The 24,449-nt window shown below is 44.5% G+C and overlaps 1 protein-coding gene across 7 annotated transcripts in view; it reads right to left on the bottom strand.

The window, feature by feature from the left end:
• Positions 1-260: 260 nt before the first annotated feature.
• Positions 261-24,449, bottom strand: part of TJP3 (tight junction protein 3) — a 166,123-nt gene continuing 141,934 nt past the window's right edge. For all 7 annotated transcript variants that reach the window (XM_073685123.1, XM_073685113.1, XM_073685163.1 and 4 more), the window contains 5 exons: positions 11,942-12,152; positions 11,746-11,846; positions 11,301-11,666; positions 10,083-10,126; positions 261-534 (listed from right to left, as the gene is read on the bottom strand). In XM_073685123.1, the coding sequence (XP_073541224.1) occupies positions 429-534; positions 10,083-10,126; positions 11,301-11,666; positions 11,746-11,846; positions 11,942-12,152 (828 nt within the window). In that variant the 3' untranslated portion in view covers positions 261-428. The remainder of the gene's footprint in view (positions 535-10,082; positions 10,127-11,300; positions 11,667-11,745; positions 11,847-11,941; positions 12,153-24,449) is intronic.

Here is a 24,449-nt window from a genome sequence, read left to right as displayed (position 1 = left end):
AATAATGAAAATTTTAGTGATAGGTCCACTCTTAAATCTCATTCAAACGTCTGTTTAAGACAGTCCGTGTTCAGACTGTGATGTACGGACTGGCAGCCTCATAGAAATGCATGAGGAATGTCAAAGTTCAGGTAGGGAGACCCACATCTAGCCCAATAGTCTGTTCTCTGTAATACAGTACATCTGAATTCGGACTATGTCAAGAAAGGTAGGGAAGACACATCTGTATATCTACTTAAACCAATAAATGGACATGGATATAAAAGAAAAAATTATTTTTTATTATACATGCTGTAAAAACAAAGTATTATGCAAATGTTTTGTTCAAAGCGGCATCTGTGTAATCTTATAAAATACAGAAAGCTGGTGCAAAACTTTTCATATCCAGTGTTTTCTAGGATTGTGTCACATAAGGAATCATCTCCAAGTTACAGATCAGTGGCAGGACCTCCCCAACTGTAATTTTCATCCTCTGAGCTGGAACTTCTTGCACGATTAAATTTTCTACGAAGCGCATCATGCTCATATTCCCTGCTGAGGTGTAAGAGATAACCATCGTTAGTTTGCAGCATAGTAAGAGAAAAACAGCTGTTCCTGCATTCTAAAAGAACTAAGGTCCGATTCATCATGGGTATTGGTCACTATTTTGACTTGATTGTTTCTGATTTTTTTTTGTGTGTGTAATTCTTGAATTTGCGCAAAGCCAAAAATTATTTTTTTCCTCCAGTCTTGGTTTTGCATTCTTTTAGGGGTGAAAAGTCACACGATTCACAACATTTCTCAAATGCACCAAATAACATAAAATCATTCCAGTGGAGGACTGGAGCAGAGTTGCACAAAATTTTAAAACTTAAAAAAAAAGTCGCTGTTCATGAATCGGTCTAAAACAATTCGCAAAGCCACATTGATGGAAAGATCAGAAAACAAACTAAACCACAAAAGACTACTCGAAAAAAATAACAAAAACCCAAATCGTTTGATGAATTAGTCCCAAATCAAAAAGTCACTAATTGAGAGGTATTCACACCAAAACAAACTGCAAGAAATGCAATTATGAACCAGGCAATATATCTTACAGCTCAGTCTGGTATGTTTCAGAGAGAAAAAGGTTAGTGAGGAGAAGAGGCATTTGGGTGGCTTTCTTTGGCCTCTCACTGACTGGATTAGCTACATTCACACAGCAGGTTTCTTTTAACACATTGACTCAACACACAAAACCAGACATACAGTGCCTTGAAAAAGTGTTCATATCCTGTGAGCTTTTCCACATTTTTTAATGTTATACCCAGAAACTTAACCCCTTCAATACCCTAGCCTGTTTTCACCTTCGTGAGCAGGCCAAATTTTACAATTCTGACCAGTGTCACGTTATGTGGTAATAACTCTAGAACGCTTCAAAGGATCCCAGTGACTCTTAGACTGTTTTTTTTCATGACATATTGTACTTCATGATAGTGGTGACATTTTGAAATTTTAAAACTTTTAATTTTCATGCCCTTAAACCAGAGAGTTATGTCACACAAAGTAGTTCATAAATAACATTTCCTACTTTACATCAGCACAATTTTTGAAAAATAATTTTTTTTTGTTAGGAAGTTACAAGAGTTAAAAGTTGGCCAGCGATTTCTAACTTTTCCAACAAAATTTACAAAGCCATTTTTTTTGTGACTTTTGGGTAGTTTTTGTCATATATGCCCCCCCAAAGTGACACATTCTAAAAACTGCACCCCTCAAAGTCCTCAAGACCACATTCAAGAAGTTTATTAACCCTTCAGCTGCTTCACAGGAATTAATGGAATGTGGAAAGAAAAAAATGAACATTTAACTTTAACAAAAATGTTACTTTTAGACTCAAATTTTTTATTTTCTCAAGGATAACAGGACAGAATTGGGGGAAAACCACTGTTTGGGCGCACGGCAGGGCTCGGAAGGGAAGGAGCGCCATTTGACTTTTTGAATGCATCATTTGCTGGAATAATTTGAGGACACCATGTAGCATTTGTAGAGCCACTAATGTGCCTAAACAGTGGAAACTCCCCACCCCAAGTGACCCCATTTTGGAAACTAGACGCCTCAAGGAACTTATCTACATATGTGGTGAGCACCTTGAACCCCTAGGTGCTTCACAGAAATTTATAACGATCTGTGAATATTTAAAAAAATATATACAGTACAGACCAAAAGTTTGGACACGCCTTCCCATTTAAAGATTTTTCTGTATTTTCATGACTTTGAAAATTGTACATTCACACTGAAGGCATCAAAACTATGAATTAACACATGTGGAATTATATACTTAACAAAAAAGTGTGAAACAACTGAAAATATGTCTGGAGCGAATCCATCTACCCCCAAGCATACATAGTCTGGATCTAGGGAGAAGTATTTTTCTGCCTTGGTATTTTGGAGTCTTGCAAAAAGGTCCACCTCCGGACGACCCCATCGTCTGATCAGCATGTGGAAAACGTCTGAGTTCAGTTCCCATTCCCCCGGATGGATATTCCTTCTGCTCAGAAAATCGGCCTGGATCTTTTCTGAGCCTTTTATGTGCAGACCTGATAAGGAGTGAAGATGCCCAGAAGAATATTCTTGCCGAGATACCTTTTCGATTCTCATACCTTGTGCTCCCTTGATGGGAAAGGTGAGCTACGGTAGTCATGTTGTCTGAATAGACTTTTACGTGTCTGCCCGCAATGATTGGAGCCGATATTTTGAGTGCCTCCTCCACTTCCTTTAATTTGGGAAGTTAGAGGATTGTCTGCTAGTCTCTTCTGTCCAGACACCTTGGAAGGGGGTCTGGGCAACAACTGTTTCCCATCCAGTCTTGCTGGCGTCTACTGTAACTGTTATCAGAGAGAACCGAGTCCATGGAACCCCTGTTCTTAGGTTTCTTGGGCTGAGCTACCATGACAGGGATATCCTCACATAATGAGGGATCATGATCTTCCTGTTTAGGGAGTCTGGGGATCCATCCCACTGTGCGAGAATATAGGTTTGCAACACCCTGGTGGGAGCTTGAGCCCAAGCTACGGATTGGAGGCAGGCTGTCATGGAGCCGAGAGCTAACATGGCAAATCTTAGGGATACCTTGTTTCGGGTCTTCAGATTCATTATCGTGGACCTCAAAAGTATCTGCTTGTCCTTTGGTAAGAAGGAGGTTGGTCTGGCAGAGTCTAATAGAACACCCAGGAATGTTTTTTCTGTGGCAGGGACTAGGTCTGACTTTTGATGATTTATCAACTACCCTAGGGTGGTCAGGATTTGGATCATCCTTTGTAGATCTTCTTGGAGTGATACTACCGAGGAACCTACTAGAAGGAAGTTGTCGAGGTAGGGAATGAAGCAGATTTTCTCCTTCCTGATGGAAGCCACTACCTCGGACATAATTTTGGTAAAAATTCATGGTGCTGAGGATATTCCGAACAGCAATACGTTGAATTGGAAATGTAGCGTCTGATCCCCTTGAACCACTGCAAATCTTAGAAATTTCCGGTATGTTGGATGGATAGGGACGTGGTAGTATGCATCCTGTAAGCCGATGGTTGCCATCACATTCTTATCCGATCAAGGGAACTGCTAATTTGATGGACTCTTGAATTTCCAGTAGATGATGTATTGGTTTAAGGGTTTCAGATTTATTAGTAGTAGCCATTTGTTTTGTTTTTTATCATAAACAGACATGAATAGTGGCCTGTGTGTCTTTCCATTCTTGGGACCGGTGAAATAGCTCCCAAGGATAGCATGTTTCTTAGGCCGAACATCAGGGCGGTTTCTAATCTCGGGGAGGCTAGACGAGTTATTCTTACTTTCCTTGGCGGATATGAGGAGAATTCGATCTTCACCACTTCAATTGCTTTCAAGACCCATTGACTGGAGCAAATCTTTCGCCATTGGGGAAGGTATTCAGTGATTCGTCCCCCTACTGCTCTGGCGTCACCGCTTCTGTTGTCGCTGTCCTTTCGAGAAAAAAATATTTCCATCATTCCCCCCTTTGGGGTAGCTCCATCGACCGGACTTCCCTTTCCCCTTGTACTGAGGATTCTGCTCCTGAGGGGGGGGCAAAAGGGAGTCTTCTTGTAGTGCCTGGGTTCTGACAAGGATCTCTTTTTATCAGCCGCCTTCTCCAGGTGGTCGTCAAGGGCCTGGCCAAACATATATTCTCCCCGGAAGGGAATAGAACAGAATTTTATTTTTGAGGCCACATCCCGGTTCCAAGATTTCAGCCACAGTGCTCGCTTTGTGGAGTTTGATAGGACTGCTGGCCTGGCGGCTACCCTCACAGATTCTGCTGAAGCATATGCTAGAAAGTCAGTGGCTTTCTGCAGTAAAGGTAGGGAAGCTTTTATCTCTTATCTGGGTGTGCCCATGGCCAGATGCTCTTCAAGTTGGTTGAGCCATGTTGACATGGATCGTGCAATACACATGCAGACTATGTTGGTCTTCAGAAGGGCTGCTGATGTTTCCCAGGATTTTTTGAGAAGGCTGTTCATTTTGTGGTCCAGAGGATCCTTCAGTTGTGAAGAATCCTCGAATGGCAATGTTGTCTTTTTTGCGACTCTAGCTACTTGAATATTGACCTTAGGTATTTCAGTCCAACATTTTGAGGTTTCATCTACCGGAAATCGATCTTTTATTTCTTTTGGTATATTCAGCGGTCTTTCCGGATTTTCCCATTCGTCCAGGATTAAGTCCTGAATGTTTTTATGTATTGGAAACACCATCTTTTTCTTTGAACGGAGACCACCAAACATCTGTTCTTGGACCGTTCTAGTGGGCCTCTCTTCTTCCGCTTCCATCATTCTTCTTACCGCTGTGAGGAGGTCTTTCATAAATTCCGCTAAGAAATAATATTTCTTATTTTCCAGACCTTCCTCTGCTGGGCTAAGTTCACCTTCCTCTATGAGGTCTTCTGGAAGGGATATCTCGTCCTGAGAGTCCGAGTCTCTTCTTTCTTCCAGGGAAATCCTCCTTCTTAGCCTTTGGAGGAGAATCAGAAGTGGATGGGGAGAAGGAGGCCAATGAGGATTGAACATCCTGATGGACTATCTCCTTGATTTCGTCTATGAGAGACGACTGCTCTTCCCTAATAATTTTCTCCGTACATTTTTGGCAGATATTTTTTGTTTGAAGAAGATAGCTTCTTTGCACATATTGCACATTTCCGGCTAGGCTTATTTCCTGGGGCAGGATCCTTGTCCCCCTAAAAAAGAGGGAGAAGGGTAATTAATCGTATCAAATTAACCTGCACCTAGGAAAAGAACCCCCAGTGCCAGCAACTTACTGGAACTGAAATCGCGCTGGGCTCCGCAGACATGGAAAAGATAGGTTCGCGACCATCCAGTGTATAGCATACAAGAAGGATTAGGTCCTACCCTTAAGATGTCTTCTGTCCAGGGCTCTTATATAGGCGACTGGACTCCGCGCTCTCCCTCCTTCCTGTGGGGGGGGGCGACTCCTCCCCTTTGGTCCAAGCGTGAAGCAGGAACACCTGCGATCACCTGCAGTTTTCTCTTTTTTTTTTGATGGCCTTAATGTATGTGCGCCGTATACGGACCGCCAGTAACTTCAGGGACCCTGTTCCGGTGTCCCACTTCATTTTCTGGCCGTTCATAGACTCTTGCGTTACAGGAACGCAGACCGGAAGTGACTTAATTCAGTGGTCCGTGTCACTTCCGGGATCCGGCGCGCGTCTCCTCCGCTATGGAGACAGTCTAAGCCGGACGCCGAACTGAGAGGGGGGAGGAGGTGGACTGGAGAGCTCGAGGAGGCCTCCAGCACAGCACCCACCGGACCTTACCCGCAGGTGCGGACTCGTTGGGGAGGGGGGTCCCGAGTCCCGGAGGAGACGGGAGCAGCTTACAGGGAGGAGGAGAAGACGGCTCAATCACAGCTGCCAGGCTTAAAAGGTATGGTTAGGTGTCTGCCGCCGGCACAGAGCACCCTGGATGACCTCTTCATCCCAATAGGGACAGGAAAAGCACTGGAGGGAGGATGAGGGAGGGGCTATTTGACCTCTTTGTGTTTCCTGTCCCTATTAGGCTGGGGTGACATCCTCCTTTGGTGCTGTCGTGGGGGGTTATTGGAGAAAAAGTATTCATACCCCATGAACTTTTTCACATTTGTTTTAACATTACACCCACAAACTTAAATGTATTTTTAAAGTATTATGTGATATACCAACACAAAGTACCAAGTATTTTTGAAGTGTAAAGAAAATGATGGTTTTTTAATTATTTTAAAACTATAAATCTGAAAATTTTGACATACATTTGTATTCAGCCCCTATGAGTCACTTTGTAGGACAGCCTTTTGCTGCAATTACTGCGGCAAGTATTTTGTGATAGGTCTCTATCAGCTTTGCATAGATATCTAAAGGCTGAAATTTTTGCCCATTCTACTTTACAAACTAACTCTCTCAGTGAGATTGGATGGATAGCGTCTGAACAGCAATTGTCAAGTTTTTCTACAGATTCTCAACGGGATTTAGGTCTGGACTGTGACTGGGCCAAACACATGAACAATCTTTATTCTAAGCCATTCTATTGTAGCTCTGGCAGTATGTTTAGGGCTGCTGTCCTGCTGGAAAATGAACCTACATCCCAGTCAAGTTTTCCTCCCGGATTGTCCATTCATCTTCCCATCAATTCGGACAAGCGTCCTTGTCCCTGCTGAAGAAAAGCATCCCCACAGCATGCAGCTGCCATTACCATCTTTGACGATAGGGATGGTGTTTTCAAGGTGATGTAGTGAGTTAATCTTCCGCCACACAGTGTTTTGTATTTTGCCCAAAAAGGTTCTACTTTGGTCTCATCTGACCAGAGCACTTTCTTCCACGTGCTAGCTGTGTTCCCCCCTTACATGGCTTTTAGCAAACAAGATTTTTTTATGGCTTGCTTTCAAAAATGGCTTTCTTCTTGCCACCCTTTCATAAAGGACAGATTTGTGGAGTATACAACTAATAGTTGTTCTGTGGACAGAGTCTCCCACCTGAGCTGTGGATCTCGGTAGCTCCTCCAGAGTAACCATTGCCCTCTTAACAGCTTCTCTAATTAGTACTCTACTTGCTTGGGATGTCAGTTTAAGTGCACATCCATGCATTTGTAGGTTTTCATTTGGGCCATACTCCTTACATTTTTGGATGATTGAGTGAACAGTGCTCCGTGAGATGTTCAAAGCTTAGGCTATTATTTTTTTTATAATTTAACGGTGTTTTACTCTTCTCCGTAACTGTATCCCTGACCTGTCTGGTGGGTTCCGTGGTTTTCATGATTCTGTTTGATCCCTAATGTTCTCAAAAGAACCTCTTGAGGCCTTCACAGAACAGCTGTAGTTATACTGAGAATAAATTACACACAGGTGGACTCAATTTACTAATTGTGATTTCTGGAGCCAGTTGGTCACTTAAGATTTTATTTAGGGGTATCAGACCACAGGGGCTGAATACAAAAGTGCATCCCGATTTTTTTAAAAGAAATAGAAAATCACGTATCATTTCCTTAACACTTTTCAAATACTTGCCATTTAGCATTGGTATATATGTCATAAAATTCCAATAAAATACATTTAAAGGGGTTGTGCCATGACACACACTTTGCTGTTAACTTCTAAACAGGTTTAAATGTTCACAAGAAATGTTTAAAGTGAATTATTTGAATAATAAACACTTTTCTATGTTCTCTGGTTCGCTTGTGTCCCTTCATGCCATAGTGAAAAGGAGAAATTTTGTGAGGGATTACAAGATCCCTCCCATGTGACAACAGGTGCCTCTCCTTCATTGACTCAGCCGCCACATTACTATTAACCTTGTCACAGTCTGAGGACAGATTCGGGTGTACACATTGCAGGTCTTAAATTTAAAATCCGCAGCATGTCAGTTGTGTTTTTATGCATGCACACAATGGCATAGTGTGGGATGCAGGTGTAGCGCCTCGAGGGTTCGGCCGCTACAGGGGTATTGCACCTCACCCAGAGGTGTGGTATTCCACTCCCGGGTAAGGAGGGAGTGTGGAACAGGGCTCGTTTAGCTGCATGCATCACACACACCCCATTTCCGGGGGACAGCTCAACGGTGCTCCCACGAGACAAAAGTGCAGGCACGACAGCATCTGTCCCTGGCTGGAGTGGGGAGGGGGAAGCACACCCAGTGATGTAGGAGCAGATAGGGGTTGGGTTTCTGGGCATAGGTAGGAGCCCATTGGTTGCAAGTCACCTGGGCTCATACACAGAGAGGGAGGTATATAAGGTGGGCACCATCTTAGTTCTAGGAGAAGAGAAGTCCGGTTCAGTCTGAGGGAGGAAGTGACAGAGCAGGGCCTCTGTGAAGCTCTGCTCCGGAGGCAGGCCTAGAGTGAAGGCCAGAGCCAGAGGAGAAGGACAGTAACAGCAAGGAACAGAAAGGAAAGAAAGGAACAGAACACCAGGAGAGGCCCAGAGACACGAAGGCTGAAGGAACCCCAAAGACCCAGGAGATTGCGGGTGACGGGTTGGCAGAACCGGGTACCGGATCCCAAGTTGGTGGAGGCGACTAATCCTCAGCCAAGGACCGGCGGTCGCGATCATATCTTGGTGCGACCCCCTCACTACACCTACTAGAAAGGCATACCACATAGGGTCAGGGCAGTGAGCACGAAGCCCTCCCAAGAGAAGGCCCGAGGCAGCTGGACAAAAGTAGTGTCACTGGTGGGGCACGGCCAGAGAAAGGAATAGAAGGGAGTCCTGGGCCACACTCTGGAATTACCTGGGGGTTGACCGAGCCCCTTGCCTGGTGGACGCAGCACGGCTTGGGCAGTCATTGACGGCGGAATGACTAAGAATATAAAGAACTGTGAGTAAAGCATTTGAACTGCAATCCCACGTCTCTGTGCTTTCTCGCCGCACCAGCACTACTAGTGCCGGGACGCCCGTGCACTATCACCCCCACCATCTACTACACTCTTCCCGTGGGGAGTCAACTACCTCAGCTGCATATACCATCAGCCCCAGCGGTCTGCCTTGCAGCGGCAGTAAGCACTGACCACAATCCACAGGTGGCGTAGTCGGACAATTAATCTAAAACCCCATAAATAGACTGCCACTGGTTTGACCACCCTGAGCCACGGGACCGGGTCGCCGCCACGGAGACTACAACCGCCCCCAGAGACCTGGTTCCGGGTAACCCACTATACGTGTACGCTAGGCCCAGGGGGCGAGTCACAGGCACTTGGAGCATGGCAAGTATTTTATGCCCTCTAAGAGCACATTTACACAAGCAGCAACAAACATTCCTAAGAACACTTGTTTCGCAATAATTTTTTTTTTTTTTTTAAAGAGGCCACCAATCATCCAACCAAAAAGTAAAATCCATAATGTGTGCCATCCATGTGCCGTCCGTTTGACACGTACCAGAATAGATTGCAGAATAGAAGTTACAGATGTTTACGTGTTAGATGTGCAAAGATATGGATAGATTATAGTGCTATTGCCGGCGCCCCTGCATGGTGTCCCCTTCTCTCTCCATGCAGGGACGCCGGCTTATTCACTGTTCCGGTCCTCGGCATGCTCCTGCCTCGTGTCACTTCCTCCTCTGTGCACGCTGCACTGGGTTCGGGGGCTTGCCTACTATGCGTGCTTCCCTGCTCTCACGGGCAGTGGCGACCTCTGCGACCGCAGTCATTACACCACTGCCAAGGTGTTATTTTCAGCTGCAAAAGTGTTGCCACAGACATCTGTTCCATACAACTAAATGGATTTCTGCAAACCCTGTCATTCAACTATATGGGACAGTCAGAGGACATCCTGCAAATTATCTTCTGTGTGTGAATATACCCTTGTAGTGTAGACACTTGAGATCACATAATGCACTAGTCATTGATGGTGAAGAAACATCAGTAATCTCAAAATTAGTTCATGCTTTCGATTAGAAAATATGAAAATAAGATCTGATGCATCCATTGCATTTTTACTTATCAGTAAGGAATCTATTATGGTATTCAAACGCTACAATATGGCAAGTGTATGCTTATATTTATAAAATCGCTTTTACACAATTTTCTCTATAACCACTTCCATGTATGGCAAAATGCTGAATGTTTTATCTATTGTACCTGTTGCTGTGGCTCCACTGGGGATGTTGCTGCAGAGCACTTTTCTATAACAGAAAAAAAAAGCTATTTTTTTTTTTACATAACCAGTTTCCCCATTATTAAAAGGGTTGTCCATCTTTAGAGACTTTTTTAAATTTTTTACTTAACTGCATGTTTTCACGGTTAAGAGCAATGTCTGCAACTGGATTTCATTAAAATGTTTAACAGTTTGGATTTTAGAGGCTGTTTTCCTACACATTCAATTTTGATGTCGTCACTGGTCATAAATCAGAGAGCAGGTCCGAAAAAGACAGATGAAAGCGTTAGAAACTCAGACCATCACAGCAGTGCTGACTGATGGATTCTCAGTTAAAGGGAAGATGTAATGTCACAAAACGTTATTAACCTGCAGATATGGAGTTAATCTGCAGGTTAATAGCGTTCCAAAGCCATGCAGCAGCCACACTGGGAGTCCAGCTACCAGTACAAGATTAACTTTATTCCTCCAAACAACCTCTGGCTTTCAGTACATAGTGCCGGGGCGTGGTTAGAGCCACCGCTCACTGACTGATAGCTGGCTCAGCAGTGTATTAGGGCAGGGGAAAAAAAATACAGATACGGTAAAAACTTTCCAACCCTTTATCCAGACCAAAAGTTCTGTGACAGATTTCTATTTCTGTGAAAATTCATGCATACTGGTCATACTCTGATCAGACCACTTTCTAATTCGGAATGTGGGAGCCAGTGAATGCCTTACCAAAGATAGCTGCAGGTCCCTATCAGACATTTATGGCATATCCTTCAGATATTTATGACATAGTCAGTAAATATCCAAGTTAACAATACTACTTAAAAAGGGGGAGAATATACCAGGATGGGTGACCATATACCAGGATGGGGAAGCATATACCAGGATGGGTAACCATGTACCAGGATGGGTAACCATATACCAGGATGGGTGTTCAGGATGGGGAAGCATATACCAGGATGGGTGACCATATACCAGGATGGGTGACCATATACCAGGATGGGGAAGCATATACCAGGATGGGTAACCATGTACCAGGATGGGTAACCATATACCAGGATGGGGGACTAGGATGGGGAAGCATATACCAGGATGGGTGACCATATACCAGGATGGAAACATTTAGTTTTGTTAGATGCACAAACTAATCATTGTTTGAGTCCCTTATTAGATTGTGGAAATAAAAACCGAAAAAAACAAAAACAATTTACCTGTGCAGGGCTGTATGCATTATACAATGGTGATTGATCTCTATAGTGTGAAGATGGTTCGGAAGAGGACTGGTTTCCATGATAGGAAGAGGTTTCAATAGAGGAATGGCTTTTGTAATTATATGATGAATCATATGGTGAATGGATATCATGGTAAGGAGGTGAATGCTCAACAACAGGTTCAGATGAACGAGCTAGGGCAGGTTCTTGGAAATCTTCCTCCAGCTCCTGGTCAGTGGTAGCACCACCTTCAGCATCAGTCTCCTCGTAGTCACTGTTGGCTCGACTGTCGCAGCTCAGGTAACCTGTAGACCAAACTGCTAACCCATTCGTCAGAATCAAAGGTTCATTATCTGTAGCATCAGTCTAAAACAAAAACTACATTTTGTTAGCTCCCACATGAAACAGTGAATGGTCACCTTACAAAGGAATTAAAGATCTTCACCTTCTCCTCACTGGTCCATATCGGCCTTGCTTGCTCTGTACGAATAATTTCCTTCAAACTGGGAAGCCAGGAGTCACTTGCTCCACTCAAGTTAATAGTGGCTTAAATATCACAAGGAAATGCAATAGAGTAAATAAGGGAGACAGTAATCAAAAACACAAAATAAACCTAATAGGGAAAGGGAGTGTGTGATCACCTGTGAAGAGATGAGAACTGTTCTTGCGCAGTTTCACCGCCTGGGCATACAAACGTCGTGAACTCTTCTTTGAGTCTGGAAGTAGCCATTGACGCATTGCCTTGACCCCCTTTCTATTTTCTGGATTGCAGAAAACCACGATTGGGTAGAACTGCACATAATTCAGGTGCTCCACTGCTGTTGGTGTGATGTCCAATAGTGCATGCTTATTCTAAGTAGAATAGAAGATTTTACCATACAATAGTAAAGACTCCTGCTGCATGAAATCCACAGGTAGAAGGGTCTAATTTTTTATATTTTTCCCTACTGGTTTAAATAAAGATTAGTAATCTAGGAATACCCCAGTTGAATCAATTGGGCAAAACGATTGTCAGGGTCTGAAGTGGAGGCCTATGCTGTCTACACTTACAAGTGGTTCTTCAACATGTTAATTTCTATTTTCTAAATCCTGGGCTCTGATGGTCATTTCTGTTTATTATGTTTTGATTGTATAACTTCATAATGGGTATTTTGTCAACATGAGCTTCTCTCTTTATAAAGGAAGCAAGAACTTCCAAAAATCAGGGACTCAGATACACCCTGCATTAGACATTAAACGAGGGCCTCATACACATTCTGTTCAAATTGTCAAGTAGTGCTACTCCTAGATTGAAACGCTCTGCACTAACTGCAAATCCTGCCAAAAATTATAGGCAGGGTCATCCATACACTCTCCAAGGCACCAACTGTAGTGGCTCATTCAAATATTGTGAAAAAAGAGTAGTTGTAGTGTAGAGGACATACTGATACTCATGCTAGAGCAACTCCATTTTGTCTACTCGCTTTAAAATCATGTTATTATCACTCCTTGCATAACATGCATTCTTTCTTTCTCTTCCCATAGAACTTCTCTCACAATAACTTTTTCTCAAGAGAACATTTTGTCAGACACTGTTATCTAACTTGTTTAGGCCACATTTGACCTTGTAAAATTTCCATAGTGCTTCAAACTAACAATGATAATATGACCATATACAGTACAAACCAAAAGTTTGGACACACCTTCTCATTTAAAGATTTTTCTGTATTTTCATGACTATGAAAATTGTACATTCACACTGAAGGCATCAAAACTATGAATTAACACATGTGGAATTATATACTTAACAAAAAAGTGTGAAACAACTGAAAATATGTCTTATATTCTAGGTTCTTCAAAGTAGCCACCTTTTGCTTTGATGACTGCTTTGCACTCTCTTGGCATTCTCTTGATGAGCTTCAAGAGGTAGTCACCGGAAATGGTCTTCCAACAATCTTGAAGGAGTTCCCAGAGATGCTTAGCACTTGTTGGCCCTTTTGCCTTCACTCTGCGGTCCAGCTCACCCCAAACCATCTCGATTGGGTTCAGGTCTGGTGACTGTGGAGGCCAGGTCATCTGGCGCAGCACCCCATCACTCTCCTTCTTGGTCAAATAGCCCTTACACAGCCTGGAGGTGTGTTTGGGGTCATTGTCCTGTTGAAAAATAAATTATTGTCCAACTAAACGCAAACCGGATGGAATAGCATGCCGCTGCAAGATGCTGTGGTAGCCATGCTGGTTCAGTATGCCTTCAATTTTGAATAAATCCCCAACAGTGTCACGAGAAAAGCACCCCCACACCATCACACCTCCTCCTTCATGCTTCACGGTGGGAACCAGGCATGTAGAGTCCATCCGTTCACCTTTTCTGCGTCGTACAAAGACACGGTGGTTGGAATCAAAGATCTCAAATTTGGACTCAGCAGACCAAAGCACAGATTTCCACTGGTCTAATGTCCATTCCTTGTGCTCTTTAGCCCAAACAAGTCTCTTCTGCTTGTTGCCTGTCCTTAGCAGTGGTTTTCTAGCAGCTATTTTACCATGAAGGCCTGCTGCACAAAGTCTCCTCTTAACAGTTATTGAAGAGATGTGTCTGCTGCTAGAACTCTGTGTGGCATTGACCTGGTCTCTAATCTGAGCTGCTGTTAACCTGCGATTTCTGAGGCTGGTGACTCGGATAAACTTATCCTCAGAAGCAGAGGTGACTCTTGGTCTTCCTTTCCTGGGGCGGTCCTCATGTGAGCCAGTTTCTTTGTAGCACTTGATGGTTTTTGCAACTGCACTTGGGGACACTTTCAAAGTTTGCCCAATTTTCCGGACTGACTGACCTTCATTTCTTAAAGGAATGATGGCCACTCGTTTTTCTTTACTTAGAATTTGTATTATGGCAAGAAAAAAGCAGCTAACAGTCTATTCAGTAGGACTATCAGCTGTGTATCCACCTGACTTCTGCACAACACAACTGATGGTCCCAACCCCATTTATAAGTCAAGAAATCCCACTTATTAAACCTGACAGGGCACACCTGTGAAGTGAAAGCCATTTCCGGTAACTACCTCTTGAAGCTCATCAAGAGAATGCCAAGAGTGTGCAAAGCAGTCATCAAAGCAAAAGGTGGCTACTTTGAAGAACCTAGAATATAATACATATTTTCAGTTGTTTCACACTTTTTTGTTAAGTATATAATTCCACGTGTTAAGTCATAGTTTTGATGCCTTCAGTTTGAATGTACAATTTTCAAAGTCATGAAAATACAGAAAAATCTTTAAATGAGAAGGCGTGTCCAAACTTTTGGTCTGTACTGTATGTGTTTTCCGTAATAACTGTACTAACATCAGTTAGCCTATAGCATTGTAGTATGGCTGTAGAGTTGATTGGCTATTTGATATACTCAAAACAATATAAAATGCTAAGCAAAATAAACGGGAATCAGAGATTCTTTGAATCCTCCCAATACAGAACATTGTTTCCGCTTGGTTTTCTGTGGATTGCAATCAACATAATTTAATAATTTGACACTCACTTGGTCAACCGTGAAGGGTTATTGCCCTCCCTTAACAGTAGTACTGCTACACTCAAAGGCTTTGCACAAAGTGCAAAGGCAAGAAAAAATGATAAGTAGGGTCATCTATAGACTCTAGAAGGCAACAACTGGCAAGCCTAATTCAAATATAGAACATTAAAAACAATGTGCTCCTGTCATCTGGTGGTGTGTTAAAGTTAGGTCTAAGCTATGCTTTGTTCATTGTCATCAGAATGAGCCTGTCAGCACTTTCTGTTGACAAGGTGAAAGCTTCTCTGTTTTGACCCCCTGTGGCACAAAAAATCAGCCCAGACAAGACGTTAGCATCAGGGCAGCACAACACCTCCAAGGCATAGAGGGACAGCTCATGCCAGGTGTCCAGCTCTTAGACCCAATAGCTGAAGATCGCAGAGGAATTAGGGAGTACACTGGTTTGGTCAGCCAGGTATTTCTTGACCTATTTTTAAAACTTTTCCTTCCTTGTCAAAAATACCCAGTCATAAAGGCATGAATGCTGGGAGGGTGTCATCTAATTGGTCAAGGCCTTTGACATTGTACCCCTGCCTCTGCTGTACCTGGTGTGCGTCTCCCTCACCTCTCCTTGGTTGGGAAAGGATGCTTGCCCCCTGCCGCTTGCGTTGTCTGATGTGAATTTTTTCAAACATTTTCCCACAATGGCCTTCTGGTGTAGGACCATTTTAGAAGACCTCTGTGCCTCAGGAAGAAGAGATGCAAAGTTCTCCTTGTAGTGTGCGTCTAACAGTGTGAACAACCAGTACTCTTTTTGTCCAAGATGAATATAACGCAAGGGTCATGGAGAAGGAAGCTGTACATAAAGTCTGCTATGTGTGCTAAAGTCCCTACAGCCCACATTTCCCTGTCTCCACCATGATGACTACTCTCCATCTCCTCCATTTCTTCCTCAGCCCATCCACGTAGGAGCGACAAGACTAAGCTTGTATGGGTACTATCCTCTCTTTGGATCAGCCAGCTCCTGTTCCTCCTCCTCAGGCTCCATCTCCTCATGGTTAACAAATCCGTGCTGAGCAGATGAGATTGTCCTGGGTAGTCTCTCCCTGTCTCGTGTCTCTCTCAGTCTCCATCTGGTCCGCATGCAAAGCTTTATGTTTTATTGTCAGCAGTGACCGTTTAAATAGGCACAGAGGTGGAATCGTTGGGCTGATGATGGCGTCATCGCCGCTCACCATCTTTGCGCAGTCCTCGAAGTCTTGGAGAACAAAATGTCAGACATACATGCCCAATCTTCAGTTATGTGTGGAGGCTGATCAGAATACCGAAGGACATGTTGAGGCTGGTATTCCACAACTGGCCTCTGCTGCTCACAAAGCCTTGCCAGCATGTGCAGTGTGGAGTTCCAGCACGTGGCCACGTCGCACACCAGTCGGGGAGCTGGCACTTGCATACGCTGCTGCAGCATTGCCAGAGCGGTGGCAGCCCTAGCTGACTTGCTTAAATGGGAGCTGACATGGTGAACCTTGACCAGAAACTCTGGAAAAATTGGGTAAGTTTTCAAAAAACGCTGAACTACCAAGTTGAGCACATGTGCGAAGCATGGTATGTGTGTGAGTTTGCCAAGCTTCACAGCTGCCACCAGGTTACGCCCATTATCACACACGTCCATGCCTGGTTGGAGGTTCAGTGGCAAAGACCACAAATCTGTCTAGTCTGTTATTCCTCTAAGTAACTCTGCCGCAGGGTGCAGTTTGTCTCCTAGACAAATTCGCTTCAGTAGAGCCTGTTGCTGCTTTGCTGAGGCAGTGCTGCAGAGCTTCCGGCTGTTGTGGACGACGTGCTCTGAGATAGCACATCGGTGATGGAGGATGAGGAGGAGCAGGAACTGGTGCTGGTGTAGGAGGTGGAGGAAACCCTGATAAACGTGTCCATATGTCAGTCGAGAAGTGGACAATGCCAGGAAGTACGTTGGTAAGGGTACAGGTGATGCACCTGGACACATGCTGGAACAAGGCGAGGAAGTCACACCGGGAGGAAAAAATGGTGACTGGGGACCGACTACTAAGGGATGGCTGCCGCCATGAGTCAGCGGAAATCCTCCATGTCTACCAGCCTAAATGGCAATGTTTCCACGAGAAACAGCCTGGAAATGTGCTCGATTAGTGTTTGGGCCTGAGGGTGGGAACTTTCTTTTTCATTCCAAAGCCTGGGGTAGGGACTGCTGAAAACTGGGAAAAGGATTTTTTAGTGCCTGATGATGGTGCACTTCAATGACGTGCTTGATCATGCTGGTAGTGGTTAGGCTCTTAGTGGTCAGGCCCTTGTTGATCTTGGCATGGCACTGGTTGCAAATGGCCATTTTGTTAGTCTCGGAATGCTCTTTAAAAAAGTCTTAGACTGGGGAACTCTTTGACCGAGAAATTCACGAGTGTCAGTTTAAAGCATTCTCCCTCTGGTAACCCCACTGCCTCTTTCTGCATGTTTCAGTGCTGCTGATCTCTCCCCCTCAGTGCTGCTGGCCTGGCTCTGCATGCCAGTTTCCCAGGATGGGTCGACAACTTAGTCATCCACCACCTCGTCTTCCAATCCCACACCCTGGTCTTCCTGACATTGTGACTTAACAAGACTTTGCAGCAACTGTGTCTCATCATGCTCTTCCTACTGATCCAAAATTTGCCGGTCCCCACAGTCATCATCTTGTAGCCCTGGCTGCTCTAAGTTTTATGCATCAGTTAACAGCATGTCCTCCTGTCCCTCTTGGAGCATGCTGTCACGCAAGGTGTGGGAAAGACTTAGTGCAACACAAAGGGAAGAGGGAAAGGGAGCCCAGACTCTAGGGAAAGGGGGAAAAGGGGGGAGTGGAGACCTCCTAGGCTGATCTGATATCACCCTGTCTCCACTGACGTTCTTATATTGGTTTGTTACGCTCGCGCCCGGACTGACTGGCGTGAGCGTGATTAGTGATCCCACTGTACCATGAACCGAGGAGTGCCTGGAGGGGCGTAACTAAGTATCAACCCGATCAGACCAAGGTCGCATGGCGGCTCAGTCGACTCCGTGAACCAAGGAGGAACCGAGCAGAGGGACCAGGTGCTACTCCATGTCAGACCCCGGTCACAGCTGTTGACCCACACTGGGGAATGCAGGAACAGGCAGGTTAGACTGGCATACAGGCAGGTGAGTATTGGCAGGCACGGCTGGTATGCAGACAGGTGGGCACTGGCAAGCACGGCTGGTATGCAGACAGGGAGGTACTAGCAGGTTGGAGAGCAGGCTGGATAGGGTCCAGTACAGACTGGGAGACAGGTACAGAGACGCAGATGCGGTAGACAAGGCACAGCAGAGCGAAACCGCACATGCGGCGGACAAGGCAGAGCAGAGCGAAACCGCACGTGCGGCGGACAAGGCAGAGCAGAGCGAAACCGCACGTGCGGCGGACAAGGCAGAGCAGAGCGAAACCGCACGTGCGGCGGACAAGGCAGAGCAGAGCGAAACCGCACGTGCGGCGGACAAGGCAGAGCAGAGCGAAACCGCACGTGCGGCGGACAAGGCAGAGCAGAGCGAAACCGCACGTGCGGCGGACAAGGCAGAGCAGAGCGAAACCGCACGTGCGGCGGACAAGGCAGAGCAGAGCGAAACCGCCGGTGCGGTGGACAAGGCAGAGCAGAGCGAAACCGCCGGTGCGGTGGACAAGGCAGAGCAGAGCGAAACCGCCGGTGCGGTGGACAAGGCAGAGCAGAGCGAAACCGCCGGAGCGGTGGACAAGGCAGAGCAGAGAGAAGCCGCCGGAGCGGTGGACAAGGCAGAGCAGAGGGAAGCCGCCGGAACGGTGGGCAAGTCAGAGCAGAGGGAAGCCGCCGGAGCAGTGGGCAAGTCAGAGCAGAGAGAAACCGCTGGCGCGGTGAGCAGCAGATCCGAACAGGGCTGAAGGTGCAGGCAGAGAGGACAGGGCTCTGTTCACATGGAACAGACTGGAAAATACAGGAAGAAGGCTAGAACACAGGAGGAAGATACGCAGGAAGGGAAAAGGGACAAGCAGAACCAAATACACACAAGGTACTTCCTATGAAGTAGCGAGTGGACACAAAACTCACAAACAGAAGTACAGAGACAACGAGTTGGAGTTAGGTGCAGGTTCAGATACTGCAGGAAAAGGGAAGGTACGGACATAGAGACAAACAGGTAACAGGCTAGGATACAGTTCAGACAGGAACTGCTACTGCAATGAGATACAAGAACGAGCCTGGGTATACAGCCCCCAGAGTGGCGGAAACAGACTAGAAGTCAGAGATAACAGGTCTGGTTATGCAGCCCCCAGAGTGGCGGAAACAGACAAGATACAGGACAGGACCTGGCAATTCAGTTGCAAAGACAAACTGAGTGAAGGTGTTGATCAGGCACCTCCTTCTGGGTGGAGGGGGGTTAAATATCCAGTGACTCACAGCAATAGGCTGGAGATGCATTAGGGGTGCGCCCACAGCAGCTATAAGAATCAGGAAATAACCGGGCCGCCGCCCTAAGCAGTCAGTCAAGAGACATGCACACAGCATGAACTGGAGCAAGGTTTGCAGGCTGGACTGACAGGTAAGATTGCGGTCATGCATAGTGGGAGGTAGTGCACTATGCAAGCACGCAGCCAGGGATGTTACAGGTTCTTCACAAATCGCAGCACGTTAACCTCGCCCTGGCTTTCCCTGGTGTTTGGCCCTGGATAGGGAAGGAAGGGGATGAGCACTAGTTGATCCCCACTGACACCTAAAGACAACAAGGGGGAACAAACAAGGGAAGATAGCTTAGCTTTTAGTTGACTTCTGAGAGATGAACACCCGTCCTCATAGCTCCAGAGAGGAAGAAGGAATGCACTAGGCTCCAAGCCTTCAAAAGGAGTCACGTGAGCATAGCCGGCACCTCCCTCTAGCACACAGCAGGTATTTATACACCCAGGCCAGGGAGTTAATTAGCAAGAGGAAGGTAGCCGCTGGGTCCTAGAGAGAGAGCTTCTAAGAAGGTGTCTGCAATGCCAAACAAATCTCCTGCAACCAACTGCAGGGTGACTGTCACCTCTGACACACCTTTGACACATGCAGGTTGATTGGACACAATCAAGAAATTATGTTGCAAAGAGCTCCTCGGAGTGTCCTAGTGTGGGATCACTAGTCTCCTGTGACTCAACATGGTGGGAGGAAGGAGGATGAGGGTGAGGATTAAGTGATCCTGACTTTAGGCTGGTGAGACTGGAACGTGTGGAAGACTGGGTGGTGCTGCTAAGCCTGCTTCAAGCATTATCTGCTAACCAATTGACCACCTGTTCGCACTGCTCTGGCTTCAGAAGTGGTGTACCATGCCTCCCTGCAAAGTGGGACAGAACATGTGTCGTGGATGGTTGTGTTTCTTGCGCTCCAGCAACAGAAGAAGTAGTCGCACCTGCCACACGTTCCCCAGCATCTGCATGCACCATCATTTGCACTTCCACTTCCCCATCCCTTAATGCACGACTTAGGCATTTTGTAATTGCTAGGTCTCTTGAAACCAAGTTTATTTTTAATAAAAGAAAAAAAATTGTTCACCTGCAGCAATCAAAGTGTTTTTTAGGGAATTTAATATCACCGTAATGTAACAGACACAATGCAAAAAAGTGTATGGATGACAATCAAATTCAACCCCCAAAAAATGTTTTAACGCTTTTTTTTTTAGAGTTTGATACTATATGGCTGAGAAATTTAACCCTGAAAATCTTAACGCATTTTCAGTTTTATAGACCACAGACATGTACCCCAGAACACAATAGTTTATGGGTGAGAAATGTAATCCAGGAAAGTTAAAGATTTTTGGGGGTTATACAGTAGCGACCAAAAGTTGTTGTTTTTTCTTCAAAAAGTGATTGAAAAAGTCTGGTTGTTGTGATGCCATTTTCCTGGTAGTTTTAGTAAACCAGAAGCAAATGGTTGTCTGCTAAGGAAGAAAGTTGTGTTTGACATGGTTTTATCCTTTTAAACACTACCGTTCAAAAGTTTGGGGTCACCCAGACAATTTTGTGTTTTCCATGAAAACTCATACTTTTATTTATCAAATGAGTTGCAAAATGAATAGAAAATACAGTTCATTGACAAGATTAGAAATAATTATTTTTATTTGAAAGAATAATTTTATCCTTCAAACTTTGCTTTCGTCAAAGAATGCTCCATTTGCAGCAATTACAGCATTGCAGGCATTCTAGCTGTTAATTTGCTGAGGTAATCTTGAGAAATTTCACCCCATGCTTCCTGAAGCCCCTCCCACAAGTTGGATTGGCTTGATGGGCACTTTTTGCGTACCATACGGTCAAGCTGCTCCCACAACAGCTCAATGGGGTTGAGATCTGGTGACTGCGCTGGCCACTCCATTACAGTTAGAATACCAGCTGCCTGCTTCTTCCCTAAATAGTTCATGCATAATTTGGAGGTGTGCTTTGGGTCTTTGTCCTGTTGTAGGATGAAATTGGCTCCAATCAAGCGCTGTCCACAGGGTATGGCATGGCATTGCAAAATGGAGTGATAGCCTTCCTTATTCAAAATCCCATTTACCTTGTACAAATCTCCCACTTTACCAGCACCAAAGCAACCCCAGGCCATCACATTACCTCCACCATGCTTGACAGATGGCGCCAGGCACTCTTCCAGCATCTTTTTAGTTGTTCTGCGTCTCACAAATGTTCTTCTGTGTGATCCAAACACCTCAAACTTTGATTTGTCTGTCCATAAAACTTTTTTCCAATCTTCCCCTGTCCAATGTCTGTGTTCTATTGCTCATATTAATCTTTTCCTTTTATTAGCCAGTCTCAGATATGGCTTTTTTTTGCCACTTTGCCCTGAAGGCCAGCATCTCGGAGTCGCCTCTTCATTGTAGAAATTGACACTGACGTTTTGGTTGTACTATTTAATGAAGCTGCCAGTTGAGGAACTGTGAGGCATCGATTTCTCAAACTAGAGACTCTAATGTACTTGTCTTGTTGCTCAGTTGTACAGCGGGGCCTCCCGCTTCTCTTTCTACTCTGGTTAGAGCCTGTTTGTGCTTTCCTCTGAAGGGAGTAGTGCACACCGTTGTAGGAAATCTTCAGTTTCTTGGCAACTTCTCGCATGGAATAGCCTTCATTTCTAAGAACAAGAATAGACTGTCGAGTTTCACTTGAAAGTTCTCTTTTTCTGGCCATTTTGAGAGTTTCATAGAACAAACAAATGTAATGCTCCAGATTCCCAACTAGCTCAAAGAAAGGTCAATTTTATAGCTTCTCAAATCAGCTAAACTGTTTTCAGCTGGGCTAACATACTTGTGCAAGGGTTTTCTAAACATCCATTAGCCTTCTTACACAGTTGGCAAACACACAATGTACCATTACAACACTGGAGTGGTGGTTGTTGGAAATGGGCCTCTATACACCTATGTAGATATTGCAATAAAAACAAGATGTTTGCTGCTAGAATAGTCATTTACCACATTAACAATGTATAGAGTATTTCTGATTCATTTAATGTTAGCTTCATTGAAAAAAAATGTGCTTTTCTTTCAAAAATAATGACATTTCTAAATGACCCCAAACTTTTTGAACGGTAGTATAATTATAATATATATATATATATACATACATACATATACACGCACATAGTGCAGACCAAACGTTTGGACACACCTCATTTAAAGATTATGCTGTATTTTCATGACTATGAAAATTGTACATTCACACTGAAGGCATCAAAACTATGAATTAACACATGTGGAATTATATACTTAACAAAAAAGTGTGAAACAACTGAAAATATGTCTTATATTCTAGGTTCTTCAAAGTAGCCACCTTTTGTTTTGAGGACTGCTTTGCACACTCTTGGCATTCTCTTGATGAGCTTCAAGAGGTAGTCACCGGAAATGGTTTTCACTTCACAGGTGTGCCCTGTCAGGTTTAATAAGTGGGATTTCTTGCCTTATAAATGGGGTTGGGACCATCAGTTGTGTTGTGCAGAAGTCTGGTGGATATACAGCTGATAGTCCTACTGAATAGACTGTTAGAATTTGTATTATGGCAAGAAAAAAAGCACCTAAGTAAAGAAAAACGAGTGGCCATCATTACTTTAAGAAATGAAGGTCAGTCAGTCCGAAAAATTGGGAAAACTTTGAAAGTGTCCCCAAGTGCAGTTGCAAAAACCATCAAGCGCTACAAAGAAACTGGCTCACATGAGGACCGCCCCAGGAAAGGAAGACCAAGAGTCACCTCTGCTTCTGAGGATAAGTTTATCCGAGTCACCAGCCTCAGAAATCGCAGGTTAACAGCAGCTCAGATTAGAGACCAGGTTAATGCCACACAGAGTTCTAGCAGCAGACCCATCTCTACAACAACTGTTAAGAGGAGACTTTGTGCAGCAGGCCTTCGTGGTAAAATAGCTGCTAGGAAACCACTGCTAAAGACAGGCAACAAGCAGAAGAGACTTGTTTGGGCTAAAGAACACAAGGAATGGACATTAGACCAGTGGAAATCTGTGCTTTGGTCTGCTGAGTCCAAATTTGAGATCTTTGATTCCAACCACCGTGTCTTTGTACGACGCAGAAAAGGTGAACGGATGGACTCTACATGCCTGGTTCCCACCGTGAAGCATGGAGGAGGAGGTGTGATGGTGTGGGGGTGCTTTTCTGGTGACACTGTTGGGGATTTATTCAAAATTGAAGGCATACTGAACCAGCATGGCTACCACAGCATCTTGCAGCGGCATGCTATTCCATCCGGTTTGCGTTTAGTTGGACAATAATTTATTTTTCAACAGGACAATGACCCCAAACACACCTCCAGGCTGTGTAAGGGCTATTTGACCAAGAAGGAGAGTGATGGGGTGCTGCGCCAGATGACCTGGCCTCCACAGTCACCAGACCTGAACCCAATCGAGATGGTTTGGGGTGAGCTGGACCGCAGAGTGAAGGCAAAAGGGCCAACACGTGCTAAGCATCTCTGGGAACTCCTTCAAGATTGTTGGAAGACCATTTCCGGTGACTACTTCTTGAAGCTCATCAAGAGAATGCCAAGAATGTGCAAAGCAGTCATCAAAGCAAAAGGTGGCTACTTTGAAGAACCTAGAATATAAGACATATTTTCAGTTGTTTCACACTCTTTTGTTAAGTATATAATTCCACATGTCTTAATTCATAGTTTTGATGCCTCCAGTGTGAATATACAATTTTCATAGTCATGAAAATACAGAAAAATCTTTAACTGAGAAGATGTGTCCAAACTTTTGGTCTGTACTGTGTATATATATATATATATATATATATATATATATATATATATATATATATATATATATATACATACATACACACACACACATTTTATATATATATATATATATATATATATATATATATATATATATATATATATATATATATATATATATATATATATATATTAGTAAGGCAGCGGCTTGAGGCATTACTTTAATGGTCCAGGGTGTGTTCTGGCTGACCATGTACCTCTCCCTCAGGTGACTGATCACATGACTGACATCATCACAGGTCCTGTGTGCACTGAAGGATATATAAATACTGGTGCTTTTGAAACAGGGTGAAAAAGGCATGAGTCCTGTTCCCTGTGTGTGGGACACAGTTAGCCTGGAGAGGCAAGAGAGAGAGTGAGGCCTAGAGAGGCCTGG

Source organism: Phyllobates terribilis, unplaced genomic scaffold (assembly GCF_046119375.1).
Source record: "Phyllobates terribilis strain yellow unplaced genomic scaffold, ASM4611937v1 Scaffold_1__5_contigs__length_1240528914, whole genome shotgun sequence".
NCBI lineage: Eukaryota > Metazoa > Chordata > Amphibia > Anura > Dendrobatidae > Phyllobates > Phyllobates terribilis.
This window is presented reverse-complemented; position numbering and strand designations above follow the sequence as displayed.